At 45.6% G+C, this 27,075-nt stretch overlaps 1 protein-coding gene across 1 annotated transcript in view; it reads right to left on the bottom strand.

The window, feature by feature from the left end:
• Positions 1-22,508, bottom strand: part of NELFA (negative elongation factor complex member A) — a 28,625-nt gene extending 6,117 nt beyond the window's left edge. The window contains exons 1-9 of the mRNA XM_083440828.1: positions 22,258-22,508; positions 15,395-15,566; positions 12,785-12,946; positions 11,522-11,611; positions 6,896-7,026; positions 6,447-6,516; positions 4,709-4,797; positions 4,445-4,559; positions 896-1,125 (exon numbers count right to left, since the gene is read on the bottom strand). Of these exons, the coding sequence (XP_083296954.1) occupies positions 896-1,125; positions 4,445-4,559; positions 4,709-4,797; positions 6,447-6,516; positions 6,896-7,026; positions 11,522-11,611; positions 12,785-12,946; positions 15,395-15,566; positions 22,258-22,467 (1,269 nt within the window). The 5' untranslated portion in view covers positions 22,468-22,508. The remainder of the gene's footprint in view (positions 1-895; positions 1,126-4,444; positions 4,560-4,708; positions 4,798-6,446; positions 6,517-6,895; positions 7,027-11,521; positions 11,612-12,784; positions 12,947-15,394; positions 15,567-22,257) is intronic.
• Between the last annotated feature and the right edge of the window lie 4,567 nt (positions 22,509-27,075).

Genomic DNA, 27,075 nt, shown 5'->3' with positions numbered 1-27,075 from the left:
GCTGTTCTGGCTTGGGGACAGCCTTGCTAGCCTCTGTAGGACAGCGGGGTGAAGGCACCCCGCTGCCCTGGAGAGGCTTTGTGCGCAGTCATCCCCAAGCTAGAGCAGCAAGACAGAGCCCTCCGCCGCGCTCCGTCTCCCTGTTCTGCCTTTGGGCTTAGCGGCGCAGCCTGCATTCGCTCTATAGGACGCACACACATTTCCCCTTACTTTTTGGAGGGGAGTGGCAAGAGTATTGTTAGCCCAGAAATGGAAACAAGAAGAAATTCCGATGAAAGAAGAATGGCTGATGAAATTAATGGACTATGCAGAATTGAACAAAATGACAGGAAGGATTCGAAACCTGCGGGACCAGAGATTTACAGAAGATTGGAAGAAGTATATGAATTATTTGAAGAGCAACTGTAATCAACAAATTACACTAGTAGGACTACAAGAGATTTTGTAAGGAGAAATATACGAAGTATTACAAAGTAGAAAAAGATGGAGATATTGGTTATGAGTTTGAAATGTAATAGGGAAGATAAGAAATGCATACTGAGAGATTAGATTGGAGAATTTTCAGACAGGATTGATGGAAGTCAAAAATTTGAATAAGATGTAAAAGTATGTTTGATTACTGTTGAAAATGATATGTTTAAAAAACTAATAAAAAATTACATATATAAAAGAAAAATCAACAACTTTCGGGGCATCCTGGTTTTTACTTTTTGAAATGTGGCAACAAGGTTATTAGCATCCATACCCTGGAATGTTAGCGGTCTTGTGGTTTAGTACTACCTGGATCCTCATAGTCATAAACAAGATTGCAAACGCCTGGCTATTTCTGTAGAAGCAACGGAAAGGATCCAAGCAAATCATCTATATACATTGTGAGAGAGCTCTCTTGGCTTACTGTTAGAGAGAGGTTTTTCTTGGGCGGCGCTTGCTGAGGAGGAGCTGCCGGTGGCGCCTGCACTGCTGGAGGGGCGGCGGGAGGAGTCACAGGAGAGGTAGGCGTCGCGGCAGCTGTGTTTGCATTGCTGTTATACATGGGTGTCCTTTGCTTAAACTGAGTCGGGACAGCAGTGCCAGGGGGCGTGGCAGGCTCTTCTTTCGCTTGCAAGGGTTCCCGGACAGAGCCAGCTGTTTGCAGCAAAAGATGTCATCAGCAACAACAAAATGGCGCTCGTATGGTTTACTCTCATTACAAATTTTAACGCCTCCCTACTTTCTTTCCCAAGGGTCACTAAAGGATAAAGGTCCCCCTCCAACAGGCAGTGACAGTCTCTCAACCTTCTTCCTGATGCAATGCCTTCATTACCTAAAGCCTCGCTTTTGCTTGTCTGCTTCTCTGTCTTCCTTGCTCGCCTCCACACCACAGGGAACACAGGTGCTTGCAGAAACCCAGAATTCCTCAGGCCATACGTGAAATTAAAATCCTGAGTGCTGGGGGGGCTTGAAAGACACCATTTGGGTACAAACTGGGATTATTCAACTGAAGCCTTTCCCCAGAAAGAGAAACAGCACACCTGCTTCCTGTCAGATATGAACTCGCCAATCGGTGCTTGAAGCTGATGTTTGTTTCTCTCAGATCTGAAACCTTTTCTCACATCCCTCCCTACACACACTCACAACTCTAATTTCAAAAAGGTAGGTTCTCAATATTACAAAGGCAAAAAGAACTTGGGATGCCACGCTTCCCAGATACAGGGGAAAATGTTCTCATGACACTTCCTCTGGGTAAAAAGAAGAAAGAGATATATAAAACAGCACCACACAAAGGCAAGATCCTATAAAATTAATGTTACGTGCTTCAGTCCAGCCATGGGAAACGAGCAGGGGAGGAAGGCATGACCCAAAAGGAAAGCCACATTTGGGCAACCTGCAGCCCTCAGCTACTCTTCCAGAGCCCCACAAGCCCAGTCACTTTGCAGCAACACCCGTCAGCCGTCAAGTGGGCAGCAGCGAAAAGATCCCTCGACTAAGCAGTATGGAGGCAGAGATGTTGTCTGGTTGGGAGCACTGTGAAGTGCAGGTTTCAACCTTCTCCTTCTCTCCATGCTCCTGAGGCAGCTACCCAGTGGCATCTATGCTGAGGGTGCGCTGAGGTGAGAGAGAGGGTGTGCAAGTGTGTAATTGCCCTGCCCATTGTGCCATAAAGGTAAAGGGACCCCTGACCGTTAGGTCCAGTCGCGGACGACTCTGGGGTTGCGGCGCTCATCTCGCTTTACTGGCCGAGGGAGCCGGCGTACAGCTTCCGGGTCATGTGGCCAGCATGACTAAGCCGCTTCTGGCGAACCAGAGCAGCGCACGGAAACGCCGTTTACCTTCCCGCCGGAGCGGTACCTATTTATCTACTTGCACTTTGACGTGCTTTCGAACTGCTAGGTTGGCAGGAGCAGGGACCGAGCAACGGGAGCTCACCCCGTCGCAGGGAATCGAACCACCAACCTTCTGATCGGCAAGCCCTAGGCTCTGTGGTTTAGACCACAGCGACACCCGTGTCCCACACAGCGCCACATTGTGCCATACCGCCACCAAATGCCTCCCCACCGCCAGATGTGGATTTTGAGGACAAAAACGTTGTCCACCCCTCCTTTATGCCATCTGGTTTCTGTTTCCTCCGAAATGCTTGTATTCTGGTTTGCTTCAGAAGTTTCTGCAGGATCTGGTTTAAACGCGACACCCGAAACCCGGTAATCTTTGGGATTATCCCAGGAGTTCAGACAACTGCCTGGAGTTGAAATATCAACAGCCACATCCCTCTTTTTTACTCAATCCTTTATGAAACTGCTTTGAGGTTTTATTACAATCAAGCAGCCTAATAAATGCTGCGAAATGTAATAAATAAAGAAGCAGAAAGTGACCAAGTGGAGTTTGTTGCTGCACCAATTTCCTCAGTGCTTTTTCAAGAACCTTTAAGGAGCCTCTCTTTTGCATCTTGGGGTGTTAACTGAGAGAATCCTGTCATTTTACGGAAAATGAGTGGATGTGGCAATTAGGGCAGAAGCTGACATACCGTATTTTTCACCCTATAGGACGCACTTTTCCCCCTCCAAAAATGAAGGGGAAATCTGGGTGCGTCCTATGGGGCGAATGCAGGCTTTCGCTGAAGCTTGGAGAGCGAGAGGCGTCAGTGCGCACTGACCCCTCTCGCTCTCCAGGCTTCAGGAAGACATCCGCAGCCTAGGCAGCCCTGCGGGAGGTCCCGCAGGGATGTCTAGGCTGCAGATAGCAGCCTGCTTCCCGAAGCGTCAGGCGCCCTGAAAGCAGAGCGCCCGGCACTTCGGAAACACATCCGCAGCGTGGGGAGCCCTGCAGGAGTTCCCCGCAGGGCTCCCCACGCTGCGGATAGCAGCCTGCTGCCCGGCGGGCGGGGCACCCTGAAGGAGAGCACCCCTCGCGCCGGGCAGACATCGGCCAGCCCCACAAGCTCGGGGGACAGCAGGGAGGCGCAGCGCCGCCATCCCGCTGTTCCTCGACCTGGTTCGGTTTCCCCGACCTGCTTTTGCGGGGGAAATAAAGGGGGAAAAAATTTCCTTTATTTCCCCCCAAAAAAACTAGGTGCGTCCTATGGGGCGGAGCGTTCTATGGGACGAAAAATACGGTAACTAATCTAAAGGAAGATGAAACTTCCTCCATCCATCACTGGCCAAGCAAGGTCTCTACATGATAGCACACAGACCAGGCCCAGAAAAGATTCAAGGTCTCAGTAAGTATTATTCACAACAAGTTTGATACTGCTTCATACATTTGCATTGTAACTTTAGTACAGACTAGGGAATCTCCAGTTTGCAGGCCTAATCCGGCACACCAGGCCTCCCCATTTGGCCCAGGGAGGATGCTTCTAGCAAGCCATGCCCATCTGCCCTACACCTGATGTCATATATGTGGGTCAGGTGGTGGGGCCTCCCTCGAAGTGGCTTAGCAGGCATGGCTGAGAACCACCTGCAACCCTATGCACAGGGCTTCCCAGCGGCTTGCAATGCCTTTGCGCAGGGCTTCTGGAGCACCAGGCAACCAGCTGGTTGGGAACTGACTCTGACAGGTGCCAATCAACTGTTGTTGGATGATTGGCAGGTGAGTTGTTCCTTCCACCTGCCAGTGTGTGTGTGTGTGTGTAGAGATAAGGATTGAGCTTACTGAGCCAAAAATGTTTCCCACCTCAGCTCTAGGCAATATTGTTATTATCTTTGGGCTTATTATAGAAACCGAAGCCCTACACATCTTCCTTGAATTCAGGTATTTTTGGCTGTTTGAATGCAGAACAGATTCAAAGCTTGTTGCAGGTGATGTGTCCTCATTTGACTTGCACTCTGCGCATTGTTTTAAAACATTAAATAAACCTATTCTGATGAAAGTACTTGCCATAGCCTTTTTGAGTGTCGTCGTTTTTACAATGTGGAACATATCAGTAATGAACATATTCAGAAGTGCCATAATGGAAAATTGTGTCACTTACCGGGCTGCGTGGTGTCAGAACTTGGAACATAAGAGGAAGATGGAACGACACTGGGTGCTGCAGGCAGATAGCTTGTAGAAGCTAGGGCAGGGTCATTGTTCAAAGAGGCAATTTTCTGTAAAACAGCACATGCATCCTTAAACTATTTCAAAAATAATTTTGGCAATTCAGGGTACATTGTTTGTGCCTGTGATTGGAGAGCAGAGACCTGCATGGATGAGGCTTAGAAAGCAGCCCAATATACAATACCGTTCTAAGTCCTACCTGAGTAGATACGAGACCAGCAGCATAGTCTGGAGTAGCATTTTCGACGACCGTCTCTTCTTTTGCTTGCTTTTCCACCACTTCTGTATCTACACCAATAACAAACATAGAAGCTACTTAGCCATAACTGCTACCTTGTTTTGGTTACCCAAATAAAAGAATTTTTAAAAATCCAAAAAATACTTCCGGATTTTGAATTCTCTTTACAAGCACCGATTCCACAGGGGAATGGTACAAGAAACAGCTGGAAGTAAAGTCAGGGCTGCAGGAACTCAGAACGGACATAACCGCTCTCACATCCTCAAGAACCAACAAAATGATTAACGTGTGCAAAATGACAGCATCAATATGAAATAATATCCATTATGTCTCGTGACAATAGAAATTCAGAAAGCTTTTACTCTGTTGGCATCTGTCTCGAGAGACAATGGAATGTGCCTCCAGGGGTGAAGTCAAACTGCTGTGTTTGTAGCACCAAAGTAACTTCCTTGGGGTGCAATCCTGGACAGTGTGTATGGAGGTCCTGGACTGCCCAGACAACAAAATAATAATAATAATAATAATAATAATATTTGCACCCCTCCCATCTGGCTGGGTTTTGCAGCCACTCTGGGTGGCTTCCAACAAAATATTAAAATACAATAGACCATCAAACATGAAAAGCTTCCCTGAACAGATGTCTTCTAAAAGTCTGGTAGTTGTTTTTCTCTTTGACATCTGGTGGGAGGGCGTTCCACAGGGCGGGTGCCACTACCGAGAAGGCCCTCTGCCTGGTTCCCTGTAACTTGGCTTCTCGCAGTGAGGGAACCGCCAGAAGGCCCTCGGCGCTGGACCTCAGTGTCCAGGCTGAATAACGGGGGTGGAGATGCTCCTTCAGGTATACTGGACCGAGGCCATTTAGGGCTTTAAAGGTCAGCACCAACACTTTGAATTGTGCCTGGAAATGTACTGGGAGCCAATGTAGGTCTTTCAAGACTGGTGTTATGTGGTTTCGGCGCCCCTCCTCACTGATGTGGTCCAAAGGAAAGCAGACAAATAATGCTGGGCACTAGCTCAGCTGCAGTTGCCGGAAAGAGGCGTACTGGGCACCATCCAACTGTCTTAGGGACTTCACTCTGGATTTGTGCAGGGTTAGCCTTTCCTATTTCATGTACTGTATTCATTCTCATGTACTAATCTTAACTACCACCTGTGCACCTTTATGGAAATTTTAATGTTCTGTATGTTGTTTTATTCTGCTGTGGCCCATGGCTATTCTATTCTATTCGTTTTGCTAACTCTCAGATCCAGCCAGATTTGTGTACAAATACAACAGAACAATTCAATTTGCCTCCCTAGGTGAGTCCAAGGGCATGGCAGCCTTCATATAGTGGTTTTTCTTTATTAATGAAAACAGATTTAGATAGATGAATCACTAATGATTTAAATATTCCCTTTTGTTTCCCTGCATATATTTTTCAAATTATGTGTGCTACTATTTTCCAAACCTCTCCACTGGTCCGCAAGCAGGTGCCCTACTGTGAATTGTTCACTCTCTCAAGCCTATCACAAGCTAACACAGACAATTATTCCATATTATCAAATCTCAACTCCCTATAATTCCACAGCAGCTTTAATAAGTGGCAAATGAACAGAGAAGCAAAGAATTATCCTTTAGCTCTAAATTTAATTTGACAGATTAAGTACGAAAGACTTTGTACTTAACCCTATATACCAGTTTGTAACCCTATATACTAACCTAAGGTCTTTCTTCTCCTTTTGGCTTCCCGGCCAGCACCAACCGTATCCAACTCCGAGATGTCGAGTAACTACAAATACACCAAACGAACACTTACTTTCACATTTATTGCAGAGTTTACTAGCTTCTGATGCATGGATTGCCCTGTCTACCTTTTACATACATGCATCATGTTAGAGCTACTTTCCTTATACAATATTAACAGGGGGGAAGCGAATTTAGTATATGTATCCATACTGTACCTCACCATACCAAAGAGTACTGTGTGATTTTTTAAATTAAAAATCAAAACAAAACTGCGTAAACACAACAGGAATGAATTAATGAAATAAGACCCAAGCTACTTGGACAAATACACAAGGCTGTTGTTTTTTAAACTTTGAAAAGACTGAATATTCAGTAGGCAAGGGAGAGTGTCAAGGAAAGCACACTTGAAACTGCATAAATACCTTTACTCCTCTCTCTTTGCGCAGAGGAGTTCTCGAGGGTGGAATCGGAGTTCTGTTTCCGGCAGGGCTAAATACACTCGGGGTAGTGGGATTCCTGAAAGGTGCTTGTTTAGGTATCCCTTTGAGTGGAGCTATACAAAAACAAAAGGGGGAAAAATCACCGAACTGAACACAGCGGTAACACTCCTACTGAAGACGAAAACATTTCAAAGCAATACTGATTATACATATACAGTGGTGCCCCGCAAGACGAATGCCTCGGAAGACGAAAAACTCGCAAGACGAAAGAGTTTTTCGTTTTCTGAGTTGCTTCGCAAGACGGATTTCCCTATGGGCTTGCTTCGCAAGACGAAACGTCTTGTGCCTTTTTTTAAAAAAACCGCAAATGCATTCCTATGGGAAACCGTCAGTACACAGTGGTGCTTCGCAAGACGAAAAAACTCGTAGAACGAAAAAACTCGCAGAACGAATTAATTTCGTCTTGCGAGGCACCACTATAGATGAATTCACAAATGTAGTCCAGAGGACATTAGTGCTGTGAAGCAACACATACAAGATGCGTGCTTTTTTAAATGTCCTTTTCCCCTTTGCTTACTTCCGTAATCTGACTTCCTCAACACAGTACTCATTCTACTCCATTAACGCTCAAACACTGTTAACGCACTTCTGTAAAAATTGGGAAAATATGGCTATTACTTTGGCAACCCATGAATGCTTAGGGGAAGGAAGGCATTTTAAAGACACCAAGTATGGAAATGGGCGATTCCTCACTATTAGAAGTTAACATATAAACGAAGTAGCTCTCAGAAGGTATCAGAGTGCACAACATTACCAAATTTTACCATCTCTTATGGGAGGCAGCAGGTGGGGTACTATAGTGGTTAGAGTGTCAGACTTAAGGGGGCAAGGGTTCAGATCCCCAGCCATGAATTTTACTGGGTGACCTTGGGCCGGTCACTGCATCTCAACCTAACCTACCTCAGAGAGCTGTTGTGGAGCATGGGTAGGCAAACTAAGGCCCGGGGGCCAGATCCGGCCCAATCGCCTTCTCAATCCGGCCTGCGGACGGTCCAGGAATCAGTTTGTTTTTACATGAGTAGAATGTGTCCTTTTATTTAAAATGCATCTCGGGGTTATTTGTGGGGCATAGGAATTCGTTCATTTATTTCTTTTTCAAAATATAGTCCGGCCCCCCACAAGGTCTGAGGGACAGTGGATCGGCCCCCTGCTGAAAAAGTTTGCTGACCCCTGTTGCGGAGATTAAATGAGGAGAGGGAGAACCATGTACACTACTTTGAGCTCCTTGGAGGAAAGCTGAGGTATACCGTATTTTTCGCTCCATAGGACGCACTTTTTCCCTCTTAAAAACTAAGGGGGAAAGTCTGTGCGTCCTATGGAGCGAATGCAGGGGGGAGGCAGGCAGGAAAAGCCCCCAAGAGGCGCACACAAGCTTTGCACGGCTCTTGCAGGCTTTTCCCCAGGAGGGAGAAGGGCCTGACGTGGCCAGTCAGTCGCTTCTCCCTCCTCATAGAAAAGCCCACAGGAGCCGCGCGCTCCTTAAAGGGTGCGCGGCTCGTGTGGGCTTTTGCGGGAGGTGGGGGAATTGCCATAGCCTTGCACAGCCTCTCCAGCCGGGAGAGGCTGCGCAAGGCTAAAGAGGAAGCCAAGGCAGCGAGCGGGATGGATCGTGCTCGCTGCCTTGGCTTCTTTAGCCATGCTTCTTTAGCCGCCCTGGAGAGGTTTAGCTCCCGGCTGGAGAGGTTGCACGGCTATGGCAGAAGCCAAGACAGCCAGCGGGATGGATCCCGCTTTGTCTTGGCTTCTTTGCTCTTTGGGGCGGGGGGGGGGGGAATAATATATTTTTCTTGATTTCCCCCTCTAAAAACTAGGTGCGTCTTGTGGTCCGGTGCGTCCTATAGAGCGAAAAATACGGTAAATGGACTGAATGAATGAATGAATGAACAAAGCAACTTTGCTTTTTCCTGGAATCAACACAGCCAGTGCCTATTCCATTTGGAGAGCCCAAGTATAAAGAGATCTGAGAAGAATGCACCCGGCAACCCCCTGAGGCAATACAACAATATATTCCAGCATGTGGGTAGGCTACTTCGTTCAAAAAGAGATTCTCTGTAATGCAGCCTTCAGTACACCTGAACGCCCTGCAGGGCACCTATAAGCATCTACAGTGCCCAGAGATCATGATAGCTGGGCAAAGGGGAGGCAGGATGCTTGGAAGCGGATTACCCTGTAGTTGTACAGTGGTACCTTGGTTCTCAAACACCTTGGTTCTCAAACATCTTGGAACCCAAACACTGCAAACCCAGAAGTAAATGTTCCGGTGTGTGAACATTTTTCGGAAGGCAAACTTGCTCCGATTTGAGTGCCACACTTCCGTTTGGAGTGTTACGCTGACAATTTGAGTGCCATACTTCCATTTTGAGTGCCACACTTTCGTTTGGAGTGTTACGCTGAGGTTTGTCTGTTTTTGCTATTTATTTTGTGTTTTTGTGGCTCTTTTTTGGTGTGTGACTGTGTGGAATCCAGTTCAGCTACTGACATTGTGTGACAGCAGTACATTGTTTATTGCTTTCATTTTATGGACCAATGGTCTTGTTAGATAGGAAAATTCATGTGAAATTGCTGCTTTAGGGGTTGTTTTTAAAAGTCTGGAACGGATGGATCCATTTTGCATTACTTTCTATGGGAAAGCGCCCCTTGGTTTTGGAACGCTTTGGTTTTGGAACGGACTTCTGGAATGGATTAAGTTTGAGAACCAAGGTACCATTGTAATGGCAGTGCTTGCTCATTATTCTGTATACGTAAGAGTGAAATATGCTCATCAGTGAAGGGGGGGGGGTATGACTGTGCCCTAGATATCAAGGTCTCAGAAAGTTCAGTCCCCAGTATAGAGACAGGACAGTCAGTATTCAGACTGTTATTACTGAAATCACAACATGCAGCTGTGAGCCAAATCCCAGGCAACCAGAGACAGGCTGAGCGATCATGGCTGGCTTAATTAAGCAAGTGAAATGGTCCATAAAGGGAAGATGACATTTCACCTCTACTGGAGTTGCTGGCTAATCTTGTCTATGGGGAAAAATTCTTCCCAGGTTGTAATACTGCAGCTTATGGCTGGAATTGTTCTTCTGTGAGAGAAGCAGCAGCAATAGTAATTTCTGCTGCAGTAAAAGAAGAGTTAAAGAGAGAGAGAGAGAGAGAGAGAGAGAGAGAGAGAGGGAGAGAGAGAGAAAGGGGCAAGAATCACAGAGGAACCACAGCAATGAAAATACATGGACTGAGTATGGGGAGAAAGGAATAAGCTACAGAGATACAGAGCACCTGTCTAGGTAAATACGGTTGATGCCTGGATTGCATGAAAAGATGTTGCCATGAAATAGAAAACAGAAAAATTCAGAAAGAAAAAGTAAGAGAAGGCAAGGAAATGCGAAAAGAGGAATTCCTTTTCTGGGAATAGCCAATTACACTTAATACTATTGCCAGAACCACAAAAGCACAAGTAGGATTCCTGAACATTAACTTGCATGAAAAGCTTTCACCAAGCTACATTCCTCATCCTCCCCTCCCAATACTTTTAGACAACGCAATTTTTATTTTAAATCTACTTTTAGGACAGCATTTAATCTGAGTAGCCGGACAGTTAATTGCTCTTTCACCTTTGGAGATAAAAACTCTAAAACCTCCAATTGCATGTTTGCCTACAGTACCTACTAGGAGACAGGATATGATTCTTGAGAAGAAGCATATGTGATTTATTTCAATATTCTGTGGAACACTTGTAGAACACTAATGCAGAACTTGGTTTTCCAGTATTCCAAAACCTCACATGGCTATTTATCTTTTAATAATATACCACTGAATGACAAAATGCTGCTGAAAAACCCAATTTGGTGACACTATCAAAACCCAGAGGCAGCAACATTTTTCACAGGGGGCCACCAAGAAAGTTTGTTACCTGCAAGGCCTAGAAACAGTGCTTGGCAAATTACCCTTCTTGAAAAAGGTATCTCATACACCAAAAGTATCTCTTTGCTATCAGAATTCTTCTATGAATATTGAGGCACAAGATCGCTTGGTGCCACCAATATATGCAAACTTCTGGCTCATCTAAGACTTTATAGAACTTAATACTCAATAATGATTTAACTCACATGTGGAGAATATTTTTATTTTTTATATATCTTTATTATTTTATAAGGGAATCTTTGAATGACTTAATCTTTATTATCCCTGTGCTGTATCTTTGCACTTTTGTCCTTCTAGGCTGCAAAGTTTTATGTTTTCGCATTTTTTTATTCTTTACCTTCTTTCTTTTTGTTATCTTTGCACATTTTAAAAACAAGTCAATAAAATATTTTAGAAGAACAAGAAATACCTAGCATTGATTAAATAAAAATGTGGGAATTTCAATGTTCTAAGATAACACAAAGGTATTATTCAAGAAGGGGGGGGGCTGTGACTGCAAGATTAAATACTCATTCTATCTATCTATCTATCTATCTATCTATCTCTCTCTCTCTCTCTTTATATATATATCCTTCAAAATAGCTGTTTCATGCTTTGCATATATACGTGTCTCTTAGATCTAAGAGAAAATTAAAATCCTACTTGTTGTATCGATCTTTTTGACTAGCCCTCTTCCTTTGGCATGGAAAGGCACTCCAGCTGTCTTCTTGAGCTGCTGTGCAGTTTCAGTAGCTACAAAAAATAATTCTAATTAATACTCCACCAGGAAAACATATCAAGTCATTCTTAAACAGGGCTCTTCATGGAACAATTAAAACTCGACCCTCTCCGGAAAGAAATCATACCGCTCAATAATGCACAGACTGGATTTACATACAGAGCTTCCCCCTTTTTTGTGCAATGCCTGGAACCGGAAGAACTCCTGGCCCTAGGGCACCTGCACACTTTTCATTCTAAAATACAGTGGTACCCCGCAAGACGAATGCCTCGGAAGACGAAAAACTCGCAAGACAAAAGGGTTTTTCGTTTTCTGAGGTGCTTCGCAAGACGGATTTTTCTAAGGGCTTGCTTCACAAGACGGAACAGCCCTGCCTCTCCTGTCATGGCGACGGTCACTGCACGCACGCACGCTCGCTTCCCCGCTCCTCCGGCTCCCTCCCACCTTCCGGCTGACGGCTCCTCCGGCTCCCTCCCACCTTCCAGCCGACCTTCCAACCTTCCGGCTGCCTCGCGCCGCTGCCCACCGCCCTCGCGCGCTCCCCTCAAGAGCTGTTGCCAGCTGCAGCCAGAGTCGCGCTCCTGAGCCCCGCCGCCCTCCAGCAGCCGCGTCGCGCGGTGTCCACAAGGCGCGGGTGAGTCCAAGGACCGGCTGCGGCAGCTGCCCTGCTTTTCCCCACCCCTCCCCGCCGTGGTGCTTTGCAAGACAAAAAAACTCGCTCTACGAAAAAACTCGCGGGACGAATTAATTTCATCTTGCGAGGCACCACTGTATGTTGATACTGATCAATGCCACCAGCTCTCAGCCCACCCATTCCAAAGGACCTTTTGTATTGTGCATGCCTGCCTTTCCCCTTCACACACATGACATGATTCTTGCCCCTTTAAACAACTCTGTAGAACAAAGGGAAATTTTAAGGTGTGCAGCCTGGAAATCAGAAGCGAAAGAAGAAAAACGTAAAGCTGTCAAAATTCACTGTTCGACATTTATCTTTTTTAAAGAGAGAGAGGATTGGGTAGGGGGAGTATGGTGGGGCTCAAAGTTCTAGACTACAAAGCATCAAGACTTCCTCCAAGACTGGTTTCAGAATTTCAAATTCTACTGTGCATGTTGCATCTTTTTCAAATACTGTACAATATTGAGGCTATCCCTCTGGTGTTTTTCTTAACAGGTGCCTTGATACTTACACTTCTGCAGCAGCTCTGCTCGGAGAGTAGCGCTTTTTGGTTTACGTTTCAGCTGGAAGTGCTTCACCGGAGGAGTAAGTGGTCCAGCCAACGTGGTCAAGGCGTTCTTATTTAAGTACTGGCACTCCAGCGGCAGCATAGCTGACGATTCACATTCACTCACTATGTAATCAGAAAACACACAGGAAATGAGTTCCTGTAAGAACCAACATCAAGACAAGCGTTCGTCCTTTGGGCAGACAACTACATCTTCCTCCCAACTTGGAAGACCAAACATTTTCTCCATTTCCTCAAGTTATTTTGCCCATCACGTTATAATCATAGAATCATAGAGTTGGAAGAGACCACAAGGGCCATCGAGTCCAACCCCCTGCCAAGCAGGAAACACCATCAGAGCACTCCTGACATATGGTTGTCAAGCCTCTGCTTAAAGACCTGCAAAGAAGGAGATTCCACCACACTCCTTGGCAGCAAATTCCACTGTCAAACAGCTCTTACTGTCAGGAAGTTCTTCCTAATGTTTAGGTGGAATCTTCCTTCTTGTAGTTTGGATCCATTGCTCCGTGTCCGCTTCTCTGGAGCAGCAGAAAACAACCTTTCTCCCTCCTCTATATGACATCCTTTTATACATTTGAACATGGCTATCATATCACCCCTTAACCTCCTCTTCTCCAGGCTAAACATGCCCAGCTCCCTTAGCCGTTCCTCATAAGGCATCATTTCCAAGCCTTTGACCATTTTGGTCAAACGTTCCCCATGGGGAGCTCACTTGCACAGCTAATCCAGCAGGCTTGGACTACTGATGGCCCATGACTTCATCCCAGCTTTCTCCAGAGATCGGCTGAGTTCCCCACGTGTAATTCAGCTGTGCAGCTGAGCCGGCTTTGTCTTGCCCCAGAGGTCACATACGGGGACAGGAGTGCGTGGCTTGGGGAAAATGGCTTCCTGTGATACTTGCGCTGGGTGAACTTTGGACCACGGGGCAGAGGCTCCCTACCCTGATTTACACTCATCAATTCAGGCAACTTGTTGTGCAAAGAGATTTATATTTTGGAACAGCCCTCCCCCAATGTGTAACTTGCAGGAGAGGCTCATCAAGCAGTGAAACGGAACTGTGCTGCCCCCCTGCCAACAAGGGGCTTCTCTCACCTGTGTTGTGGCAGCGCCCACAAAGCACTGGCTTCCAGTGGGATCTCACTGAAATCTCGCGATATTTCAGTGCTGCTGCCAACGCCCCTTTCCCACTGGCGGGTCCCTCACCTTGCCTCATAAGTGGGCCAGGTCTGATAAGCTGGCCAGGTATGGGGTTTGAGCCTCCTTTTCAGTCTCAAGGAAAAGTGGCAAGAGCACAGGCGATATTAATAAATAATAATAATAATAATTTTTATTTATACCCCACCCTCCCCAGCCAAGGCTGGGCTCAGGGCGGCTAACAAGCAATAATAAAAACAAGTTGAATGAATAAAACTTAAAAACAAGATTAAAATACAACATTAAAATATTAAAATGCAGCCTCATCACAGGAGGAGAAAGGAAAAAGGAAAAAGAAAAAAGAAAGAGGGGGAGGGAATCAAATTGGCTCCAAGCCAAAGGCCAGGCGGAACAACTCTGTCTTACAGGCCCTGCGGAAAGAAATCAGATCCTGCAGGGCCCTGGTCTCATGAGGCAGAGCATTCCACCAGGCCGGAGCCGGTGTTGAAAAGGCCCTGGCTCTGGTTGAAGCCAATCTAACTTCCTTAGGACCCGGGACCACTAGGGTGCTGCTATTTATGGACCTTGAGGCTCTCCGTGGGGCATACCAGGAGAGGCGGTCCCATAGGTATGAGGGTCCTAGGCCGTGAAGGGCTTTAAAGGTGAAAATCAGCACCTTAAATCTGACCCTTAAATATTAGCACCATCTCACATCCCTTGGGCTTTACCCGTCAGACATATCTTGAGGCATAACTGAGCCAGCAGAACATGAGACCCTTAATCTCAGGGTTGTGGGTTCAAACCCCACGTTGGGTGAAATATTCCTGCATTGCAGGGGGTTGGACTAGATCAGGGGTCGGCAAGGTTTACCTCGCCTGGGCCAGTTCACTCCGGCGGAGAGCCTTCTGTGGCCGGATTGCGCGTGCGTCTGCGTACGCAATTTCCGATGTCTGCATCTGCGCAGATGCAATTTACGGCGTCTGCGCAGACGCGATTTCCAGCGGCACAGAAGTCCCCACGCCACACCGTGCCGGTTTAGCGAAGTACGCAGCGACTCACCAAGCAGGTGACTCAGTTCAGGGGCGGCTTGTGGGCCGGTTAAACAACCCCCGTGGACTGCTTCTGGCCCATGGGCCTTAGGTTGCCTACTCCTGGACTAGATGATACTCATGGTCCCTTCCAACTCTGCCCCTCGGGTGGGTGACATTTTCTGTCAAATGCTCCCTTTGAACTCCCCCCCTAAGGTTCCACCTCCAAAAATCTTTCCTCTGAGCCTCAGACCCAGAACACCTGGCAATCCTACTCCTACATCCTGAGAAACACAGGATTAATCTATTAATCTAAACATAGCCCAATCCACAATTTACCAAGCAAACGCAATACAACAATTTCACAGGAATTTACATGAAATTTACCTACCTTTTTCTCGCAGTTCTCCTAAAATATCCTGAACATTGGGATTCTGCTCTTCCAGATCAAGGTTCAGGGAACCTAGATCGGGAAATGATTTCAAGATATCGGCCACCATTAAGACCCAGGGGTCTGGATCCAAGGTCGCAAGCTGGATGATTTCTGTCAGCGCATTTTTCATCTAACAAAAATGAAGAGAGAAGGCAAATCACGAGTGGAATGTTCAAAGCACATTAAGAGCTGCTTTCTCATCCTGAAGCAAAGTTCTTAACCCGAGGTACTATTTCTGGGTTAGCGGAGTCTGTAACCTGAAGCGTATGTAACCTGAGGTACCACTGTATAGGGTACTGCAATGACAGATATTTGAGAGACACATTTAAAAAAAAAAAAAAAGCTACGGATTTGCTCCAATTTAGAACAAAAACAAGCTTGATTAGAAAAAGGAAATATATGATAAAATCCTGTTAAGGACAAACAATTTAAAGCAATCATACAGTATAAACTGAAAAATTGGGAGCTGTGTTAATGAAAAGTTACATAAATATTCTTAAACTGTGGATAGTATTAACAAATGCTTTTCTCAAAACTTTACTGAATAGACCAAACCTGTAGCTCACATTCGCTGGGGTAAAAGATGTAGAGTAAGGAGTAGGGAATACAGAGGCCAATTTGCCCATCCCTACATCTGTACACTGACCACGGAAGGAAAATGGGTGGCAGCACTTCTGCAGCCCTCTCTCCAAAGCAGATGCCCTTCCTTACAGCGAGGCTGCCCCCCATATGTGCCTGTTTAAAGTTGAGTACGAGTAAACTGTGAAACTTTAAACGGTATTTGTCACAAATGGCAAAGGCACAGGTGCTCTCTGGTCATCTCACCCACAATTTCCCTCCCTGTGAAGACGGACACTTCCTCACAAGTAAGAGAGTCTCAAAGAGTCTAGGAATGCCCCACGCTGCTGCACCAAATGCAGCGGCAACATTTTTCTATAGCAGGTCTCAGAAGCAGGCATGAGTGCACAGGGGGAGGTCTTAGATAGCAAAACGTTTTGAGCCAGCCCCAGCCACACCCTGATATCACTTAAATAGCAATGAGGTCTTCTATTTTTTTCTGAACAACAGAGGTTAAATAATACAGTGGTGCCTCGCAAGACGAAAAGAATCCGTTCCGTGAGTCTCTTCGTCTTGCGGTTTTTTCGTCTTGCGAAGCAAGCCCATTAGCGGATTAGTGCTATTAGCGGTTTAGCGGCTATTAGCGGCTATTAAAGGCTTAAGGGATTAGCGGATTAGCTGCTAAAAGGCTATTAGCAGCTTAGTGCCTTAGAAAAAGGGGGTGGGGAGCGGAAAAAAAACCCCAGGAATCGCAAGACATTTTCGTCTTGCGAAGCAAGCCCATAGAGAAATTCATCCTGCGAAGCACCTCTGAAAACGGAAAACCCTTTCATCTTGCGGGTTTTCCGTCTTGCGAGGCATTCGTCTTGCAGGGCACCACTGTATTTTTTTCTGAACAACAGAGGTTAAATAATACTTTGTTGCACAGTGAGGAAAGATTTTCCTCTAATTAAACAGAATACAAACAATTTAAACTAAATGTTGCTCCAACACGGTCCATTTTATAAAATGGTCCATTATACAGTCATACCTCGGGTTAAAGTAGCTTCGGGTCGAGCGTTTTCAGGTTGTATTCCGCAGGCGACCCAGAAGTAACAGAACGGGTTACTTCCGGGTTCTGCCGCTCGCGCATGCACAGACGCTCAAAATGACGTCACGTGCATGCGCAGAAGCGGTGAATCATGACCCGCGCATGCGCAGACACCGGTTGCATTCTGCTCAGGATGCGAACGGGGCTCCAGAACGGATTCCGTTCGCATCCAGAGGCCTCGGGTTAAGTACTTAATTCATTCCGGAGGTCCGTTCTTAACCTGAAACTGTTCTTAACCTGAAGCACCACTTTAGCTAATGGGGCCTCCCGCTGCAGCACGATTTCTGTTCTCATCCTGAAGCAAAGTTCTTAACCCGAGGTACTATTTCTGGGTTAGCGGAGTCTGTAACCTGAAGCGTATGTAACCTGAGGTACCACTGTATAGGGTACTGCAATGACAGATATTTGAGAGACACATTTAAAAAAAAAACAAGCTTGATTAGAAAAAGGAAATATATGATAAAATCCTGTTAAGGACAAACAATTTAAAGCAATCATACAGTATAAGCTGAAAAATTGGGAGATGTGTTAATGAAAAGTTACATAAATATTCTTAAACTGTGGATAGTATTAACAAATGCATTGTTATCAAGTCCAAGGAGAGTCACATGGTTGTAGAGAAGATCTGTGATGCCATACTCAAGATTACTATATTCAGCTTTTGACACAAAGAGGTATGACCAGTATTCAGAAGCTTTACACAAATGAAAAATAGACTTTGAAGCAAAATGGAGTGCTAAGGGAGTTAGGTGATCTATATATAATGAAAGCATTACAGAGAAGAAACAATTCTCCCTCTCTTCTGAGGATAGGGCAAGGAACAGTGTATAAATTAGATCAACATAAGGTGACTAGGGATACCTGTGAACCTTTCTTTGCAGATAGATGCCTGCTCATCTAACCTTAACAGACTATGCAGCAGGCAACCTGCTCCAGGATCTGATGATCCACTGGATTCCTACTCACACATTTTCTAAGAATGGGGAATCCTTAGGTTCAAGTTCCTGCTCAAAAAGAGCTCAGCAGGTGGCAATACAGTTTCAGCTTGAGGGATTGTTTTGAGATTCAGCAATAAAAAATGTTGGGAATTAGAATTAGGACCTTTCTTGCATATTTTGGTATTACACCTGTGGCATATGTTGGCAGCATTACTGGAGATGTCAAAGTGCAGGTGCCAAGTTGTCATATGTCAAGCTGTAGGACAGAGACCAGTTTTACTGAATCCAGAAAGTTCCTAAGTGCATTGAAATGAAATGAAATTTGTTACGGTCCCAGACCAGATTCACATACCGTTTCCTATGTGCATTTACTCCAAAGAGAGGCCCAGTTGTTTCAGTGGTTCATGCACACGTATTTGAAAGTCAGTGCATGAAACTAGAGCCTTAAAAGTGATGCTGCTTAGACAGAAATCTGCCTTTTGCTTCTGAGACGTAACTGCAGTGCAAAAGACATGCAACTGCAAAACCAAAGGTTTTGGATTCTGCTTCTAGATTGTGGAAAAGCTCTATTTAGTTGCAAATCAGTATGCTTTCACTGCTCTAGCAACTACCGTATTTTTTGCTCTATAAAACGCACCAGACCACAAGACGCACCTAGTTTTTAGAGGAGGAAAACAAGAAAAAAAATATTCTGAATCTCGGAAGCCAGAACAACAAGAGGGATCGCTGTGCAGCGAAAGCAGCGATCCCTTTTGCTGTTCTGGCTTCTGGGATAGCTGCGCAGCCTGCATTCACTCCATAAGACGCACACACATTCCCCCTTACTTTTTAGGAGGGAAAAAGGGAGTCTTATAGAGCAAAAAATACGGTATTTAGTACCATTTAGCATGTTTCCCCAGGTGCATTCACGCACCTAGAAAGGATGCTAGCAATATCTCTAGCTCACAAAAACTGGGATGCTCAAATCAGTTACTATGGCTGCCAGTAACTGCACTTGCTTGAGGCACATCACCATTAGTATTTACTTCCAGCTTTCCTCTGAATGGTTAGCCATCTACTTTCTGGACCTATCAATATATCTGATAGTTTGTTTTCCCCATGGAAACAATCACCAATGCCCCAACAGCAGAAATGTAATGCATACCCATACCAGTAGAGCAATGCTTCAAAATGATCTTGCATAAACCTAAAAGTATAATACTATGTAGAGTTAGAAAGCTGGAACCCACTGAAATTAACCATTAGGTTTGGAAGATCACATAATCCTGGGATGTGGCTCATAAGCCATTTGCAAATCACACCCTGTAGCACTAGACCTTACTTCCCAGTTACGACCAGCAAATCAATACTAGCTAAAAATGGGAACTCCTCTCTAAAGCAGTCATAAAGACTTTAATAGATATTACACTCCCAAGCCAGTATTAAATAAATGTACTGCCAGAGCCCATGCCTACAAACAGTAGCAGAGTTTTCTAGTGGGCCTTTGCAATTTTAAAGATGCCTGTGTTGCCATACATAAATTTGTCGTAACATTGCACTATGTGATTTATGTGCTTTTATCCTTTCGTTTCAATAAACCAAGGTTTCCTTTTCCAAAATTTGGTTTGTTGCACACACACACACTTCAGAAAAGTGCCTACTGCTTTCAGCAAAAGGGTGTGCTCCTCTCTGGAAGGGAGACGTTTGGGGGGGTTGAGTGAGAAGCAGATGCTCATGGGATCAATTCAGACATTTGCATGGAGTCTTTCCCTGAAGCTGTATGAAAAGTACCATATTTTTCGCTCTATAAGATGCAGCAGACCATAAGACACACTTAGTTTTTGGAAGAGAAAAACAAGAAAAAAGATATTCTGAATACCATAAGCCAGGACAGCAAGCGGGATCGCTGCGCAGCGATCCCGCTTGCTATTCTGGCTTATGGGATAGCTGCGTGCAGCCTCTCCCAGCCAGCGAGGCTACGCGGCTAAGCAAGAAGCCAGGACAGCCAGCGGGATCGCAGCGCAGCAATCCTGCTGGCAGTCCTGGCTTCTGATTTAGCCGCGCGCAGCCTCTCCCGGACAAGTGGAGCCTTCATCTCCTGCCCAGGAGAGGCTGCACGCGGCTAAGGCTCCCCCAAGAGCCGCGCTCCCTTTAAAGAACCACACACACGCTCCACGCGGTTCTTTAAAGGGAGCGCTGAGCAGAGCCTCCCGCCTGCATTCGCTCCATAAGACGCACAAACATTTCCCCTTACTTTTTAGGAGGGGAAAAGTGTGTCTTATAGAGCGAAAAATACGGTATACCAACACCTTTCTGTGGTCTTAAGCAGAACAGCCCAAGTAAAGCACTAGCACTCAGCTCCACTGCATGCATAAACCAAGTCTGGGATGAAGTTGGGAAGGGATCTTGCTTCAAACTCTTGCAAGAGATGGGCTGGGCCAGACTGAACGTACATCGGTAATGTGATATGGCAGAAGCAGGCAGTGATTTCTGTTGAATCACCTAGTGCCTACTGGCTACTAATATCCCCCCCCCAAAGAATTAAGCACATCTCCATCCGATTTCCCCTCCCCCAAAAGCACTTGTAAAAAATTCGGAAACAAGAGCGCATTCTCTCAAGGTATCGTCCAGAGTTTAACATTTTGTCTTATCCGATTAAAAGGTCACAACTTATGGAGCCTTGCTTTGGAAGAGGGGGTAAAAAAACCCAGCCAGACGGACCTCAGGAATATTGTGAGTATTTGTGTGTTTGTGGGTGTGTATAAATAAGAGATCGGTCAATGAGGAATTGCAGCCCACCCCTGTGAACAAGGAAAACCCATATTGCACGTTTGCTGCAATGGACCTTGGGAATAGTTTTGAGTATTTGTGTGTGTTTTTGTGTATGTGTATAAATAAAAGATCATTCAATAAGGAGGGGCAGACCACCCCTTCAAAAGTGCACCTCATGGCAAGCAAAGGACCTCGGGAAAAGGTTGAGTATTTGTATGTGTGTGTTTGTGTGTGTATATGTGTATAAATAAAAGATCATTCAATAAGGAGGGGCAGCCCACCCCTTCAAAAGTGCACCTCATAGTAAGCAAAGGACCTCGGGAAAATTTGTGTTTGTGTGTCTGTGTGTGTATAAATAAAAAATCACTCTATGAGGAAGTGCAGCCCACCCCTTCGAAAGTGCACCTCAAAGTAAGCAAAGGACCTCGGGAAAAGTTTGAGTATTTGTGTGTTTGGGTGTCTATATATAAACGTGTATGTGGGTGTGGGTGTGTAAATAAATAAAAGATCACTCAATTAGGAACTGCAGCCCAGCCCTTTGAAAGTGCACCTTAGGGTAAGCAAAGGACCTCGCGAAAAGTTTGAGCATTTGTGTGTTTGGTTGTGTATGTGTGTGTATATATATATATATATATATGTGTGTGTGTGTGTGTGTATATATAAATAAAAAATCACTCTATGAGGAAGTGCAGCCCACCCCTTCGAAAGTGCACCTCTTAAGTAAGCAAAGGACCTTGGGAAAAGTTTGAGTATTTGTGTGTTTGGGTGTCTATATAAAAATGTGTGTGTGTGTGTGTGTAAATAAATAAAAGATCACTCAATTAGGAACTGCAGCCCAGCCCTTCGAAAGTGAACCTTAGGGTGAGCAAAGGACCTCAGGAAAAGTTTGGGCATTTGTGTGTTTGGTTGTCTATATATGTGTGTGTGTGTGTGTGTGTGTGTGTGTAAATAAATAAATAAAAGATAACTCAGTTAGGAAGTGCAGCCCACCCCTTCGAAAGTGAACCTTAGGGTGAGCAAAGGACCTCGGGAAAAGTGTGTGTGTAAATAAAAGATCACTCAATTAGGAAGCGCAGCCCACCCGGGTGAAGGAGGAAAACCCACCTTGCAGGTCTGGCTGCAACGGACCTCAGGAATAGCTTCGAGCCCTTTCTTGGCGCGTGTCTATATGTGCGTGTGTGTGTCTTGTTGTCGTTGGCACCCGTCTGCCTCGGCGGGAGACGATGCAGGACTGTCACCTTTTCCCTACGGTGCGTGTGTGGGGCGATGGGATGTGCGTCCACCCGAGCCCCCTATCCCACCCCTGGGGCGGAGGAGGGGACCCCCCTCCCCGATGGACCTCGGGGGGCGCCCACCCCGGGGGGGGGCCGAAGCGACGACTGAGGGGCGCCGGGGCCCGTCCCCGGGGGTGGGGGTGTCCAGGCTTCCCTCATGGCTGCTTGGGGGGTGGGCGGCCTCCTCGGGGGTCTCTCCCTTCGCCTCACCTCGTCCACCGCGCGGCGAGGCAGGTGCAGCATCCCCAGCAGGAGCTTGAGCTTGACGGGCGACGAGAGGCCGTGGAAGCAGAGGCGGATGTTGTCCACCACCGAGGCCGTGAGCAGCGAGGCGATGCTGGGCGGCGCCCACAGCTCGTCCGCCGAGCCCAGCTTGTTGTGCAGCCACAGGCCGGTGTCGCTCTCCCGCATCGACGCCATCTTGGAGCGGGGGGGAGGGGAGACGAGGCTCTCGGCGGGCATTTTATGAAGACACCTAAAAAAAAAAAAAAAAAATGGAGGGAAGGAAGGAGTAGGGCCGAAAGGCCCCGCGGCCCCTTTTCCCGCCTCTCTCCGTCCGTAACGCAAAATGGCGCCGCCCACGCGCCGGGGAGAAAAAAAGCTGACGAGGTCTTAAGAGCCGGGCGGCGCAAGGTCGCCGTGCAAAATGGCGGCGCCCGCGTCAAGAGCGAGCGAGCTTCCTTCCGGGCAGCAAAATGGAGCTTTTTCCGTACGGGAAGATGGCGCCTCCTAGGCAGGATGGGCTTGTGCGGAGGTCGAAGTGCGGCTGTTTCTTTTTATATACTGTATATAATCACACACACACACACATATTTATGATATGTATAATGAACCGTGGAAATAGAAGAAAGGAAGTCATTTATATTTTAAGGATGTAAAAATGAGTACTTTAAATTGTAAAACAAATTTTTAAATATATATATATATCATGTTCTGTTTTACAATTTAAAGTACTTTAAATTGTAAAACAAATTTAGAATATATATATAAATATATATATGTATAATATGTTCTGTTTTACAATTTAAAGTATTCATTTTTACATCCTTAAAATATCAATGACTTTTTTCTGTTTCCATGGTTCATTTTACATATCATAAACCCCTGCATATTTTACAGAAACTATACCATTCGGGCGGATTGCATCCATCAAAACGTATTTACACTTGCATTTATCTTAATGCTGCCTGTGTTTTCGGCTGTACCCAATTATTTCCCATAAATTCAATAAACGTTTTCCAATCTTCTCTAAACGTATGTTCTTCTTGTTCTCTGAGTCTATATGTTAGGTCTGCGAGTTGTGCATCTTTTGTCAACTTAAGTTGCCATTCTTGTTTAGTTGGGACCTTGCTCATTTCCCATTTTGAGGCTAACGAAACACGGGCCGCTGTAGTAGCATACATAAATCACCTTTTTTGACACCTGGGAATTTCGGTCTGAATTATTCCCAACAGAAAGGACTCTGGGTTTTGGGGGGGAAGTACTTTTAAACATTTTTTTTCAATTCATTATGGATCATTTCCCAATTCTCTCTTGCCCTTCTACTGAAGAGCAGCTGTTTCCACGGGACGGAGCAACCGTTTTTCACTTTGCTGCTTCAGAAATCTTTTGATAGGGAATGCCCTCAGTGGCTCTTCCATTTACCAATATGTCAAATACAGCATGTTGTTGTTGTTGTTGTTATCAGTGCTCTTTTTTCTACAGAAAAAGGTCTGGTACTCATCATGAAATTATTACAGTGAATGCCACACTTTTAACACCTGGGGGGGGGATGGTGCTGGTATTGCATGTCCCCTGAGTACCCCCAGAAAAAAGCACTGATAATTATATTTATGTATGTATTATATTTATGTCATGAAGTTCTCACCCTGGGCCAGCAGGGGGATACTGTAGATAGTTTTCACTCAGGTCCACATATGCAAATAAGGGATTGAAAGTGACGTTCAGTGATTGGATAGTTACAGAAAATGGTTACTGTTGCGTTCTGGCCTGTGAATAAACAAGAGCTGTTTGAAGAATCGCTGTGTCGTCTGATATGTTCACCCACAACTTAACAGGTACTCTGAAGCATGGTTGCCTCCAGATGTAGAGGCAGAGCATAGCCATCACAGCTAGTAAACGTTGATAGAGAACTTCGTGGAGGAGAGGGCTAATTCTTTTTTAAAGCCATCCAGGTTGGTAGCCAGGTTGCAAAGTTCAGGCCCTAAGAGGCCATGGCAAACTTGTTTTTAAAGCAGTATTAGTAAAAATAAAAAAGAAGTAAATCTATTTACTAAGCAACAGTATTAATAAAATAATACAGGACGTAATGCATCCGTAATATAAAATTTCATAATATAGAAAAGGCTTTGCGAAGTTCCTGGGCATTAAAACACAGTTTCCCTTGTGTATCTTGGACAGCTCCGATTGTAATATTTTGCCCTTTTAAAATCCAGAGAGAGAAAGCAGAGACACCTACAAACGCAAATCCAGCTTGATTTGATATTAAACCTCTGAATCGCCACAAGAATTTACAGGGATTTTATATAACTCCTTTTTGTTGCTTTTTTTTTTTTTTTTTTTTTGCAGGCAGTTCACAGAGGGCTACTCTCTGTGTTACAAAGCTATTAATGTCACTCAAAAGAAACTGAACCATTTGTGCCAGGGAAATGCAAAAAAACAACAACAATCTCTTGGGTCTCTATATAAGCGGCAGACTAACAGATAATGAGTTGTATCTTCCACCTGAGGTTGACCACAAATACAAAGTCTGTCTGCGTATGGGACCTTGTAGCAGCCATCTAAGCCTTCAGTGGGCATCACTCAGAAACACAGCTTAATAAAAGCATTTCTTAAGGAAGCTGATGAGGGTTTGGTCCGATAAAGGTAAAGGTAAAGGTACCCCTGCCCGTACGGGCCAGTCTTGACAGACTCTAGGGTTGTGCGCCCATCTCACTCAAGAGGCTGGGGGCCAGCGCTGTCCGGAGACACTTCCAGGTCACGTGGCCAGCGTGACATCGCTGCTCTGGCGAGCCAGAGCCGCACACGGAAACGCCGTTTACCTTCCCGCTAGTAAGCGGTCCCTATTTATCTACTTGCCCCCGGGAGTGCTTTTGAACTGCTAGGTTGGCAGGCACTGGGACCGAACAGCGCACCCCGCCGCGGGGATTCGAACCGCCGACCTTTCGATAACTAGCTCTAAAATGCTCTGTTCTCAAAAATGGATTCCAAGGGGGAAATTAGCATTTCTAATTAGTTGAGGTCCCTTCTGGATTCTATCTACAATAGCCAGTCTCTTGGTTGATACTTACTCAAGGTCAAAACACTTCTGGAAAGGTCAGTTCTGGAAAATAATAACCGTCTAAAACATATTGTCAAGTATGGGAAACAAGGAAGATTAACTGGAGCTTTTAATACAGGATGGCAAATATGACCTGTAGGCATTACTGAAATTTGGTGGAATGACTAATGACTGGAATGTAGGAAACAGGGGGTATAACCTGTTCAAAAGGAACAGACCAAACAGGAATTGGCAAGGAGGAGCATTATACATAAAAGATGTGTACACTTGTGAAGAAATTCATGACCTGGAGCATGGAATGACCTTAACAGACTGGAGAACTAGGCGCAAGCTAACAAAATGAATTTCAACGGGGACAAATGTAAGGTTTTGCACTTAGGCAGGAAGAACCAGATGCACAAATATAGGACGGGGAACACCTGGCTGTATGAGCTCATAGAATCATAGAATCATAGAGTTGGAAGAGACCACAAGGGCCAAGCAGGAAACACCATCAGAGCACTCCTGACATATGGTTGTCAAGCCTCTGCTTAAAGACCTCCAAAGAAGGAGACTCCACCACACTCCTTGGCAGCAAATTCCACTGTCGAACAGCTCTTACTGTCAGGAAGTTCTTCCTAATGTTTAGGCGGAATCTTCTTTCTTGTAGTTTGGATCCATTGCTCCGTGTCCGCTTCTCTGGAGCAGCAGAAAACAACCTTTCTCCCTCCTCTATGTGACATCCTTTTATATATTTGAACATGGCTATCATATCCCCCCTTAACCTCCTCTTCTCCAGGCTAAACATGCCCAGCTCCCTTAGCCGTTCCTCAGAAGGCATCGTTTCCAGGCCTTTGACCATTTTGGTTGCCCTCCTCTGGACACGTTCCAGTTTGTCAGTGTCCTTCTTGAACTGTGGTGCCCAGAACTGGACACAGTACTCCAGGTGAGGTCTGACCAGAGCAGAATACAGTGGCACTATTACTTCCCTTGATCTAGATGCATGTGAAAAAGATTTAGGGGTCTTGGTGGACCACAAGCTTATTATGAGTCAACAGGGGGTGATGCTGCAGCAAAAAAGGAGAATGCTATTCTAGGTTGCATCAAGCATAGTGTCCAGATCAAGGAATGTAATAGTACCGCTCTATTCTGCCTTGGTCAGACCACACCTGGAATATTGTGTCCAGATCTGGGTACCACAATTTAGGAAGGATGTTGACAAGCTGGAACATGTACAGAGGAGGATGAGTAAGATGATCAAGGGTCTGGAAACCAAGCGCGGTTGAGGAAGCTGGGTATGTTTATCCAGGAAAAGAGGAGACTGGCATAAGAAATGCTTCTGGCCTACCTTATATGGTTCTCCAATGCCTCAGTCAAATAAAAGGTGTTTAACGAATTTCACACACTACATACACCATTTACCGACCTCAAGAGAGCTTTCCACTCTCTAAGCCACTCTTGGGAGCCCGTGTGGTGTAGTGGTTAAGAGCGGCGGACTCATAATTTGGTGAACCGGGTTCGATTCCCCGCTCCTCCACATGCAGCTGCTGGGTGACCTTGGGCTAGTCATACTTCTCTGAAGTCTCTCAGCCTCACTCACCTCACAGAGTGTTTGTTGGGGGGGAGGAAGGGAAAAGGAGATTGTTAGCCGCTTTGAGGCTCCTTAGGGTAGTGATAAAGCGGGATATCAAATCCAAACAACTCTTCTTCTTCTTCTTCTTCTTCTTCTTCTTCTTCTTCTTCTTCTTCTTCTTCTTCATGTCCTGAGG

The sequence above is a fragment of the Podarcis tiliguerta genome (genome assembly GCF_965153285.1).
Source record: "Podarcis tiliguerta genome assembly, chromosome: 5".
NCBI classification, from domain to species: Eukaryota; Metazoa; Chordata; class Lepidosauria; order Squamata; family Lacertidae; genus Podarcis; species Podarcis tiliguerta.
Note: the sequence above shows the minus strand (reverse complement) of the source record. Positions and strands in the feature narration are given on the sequence as shown.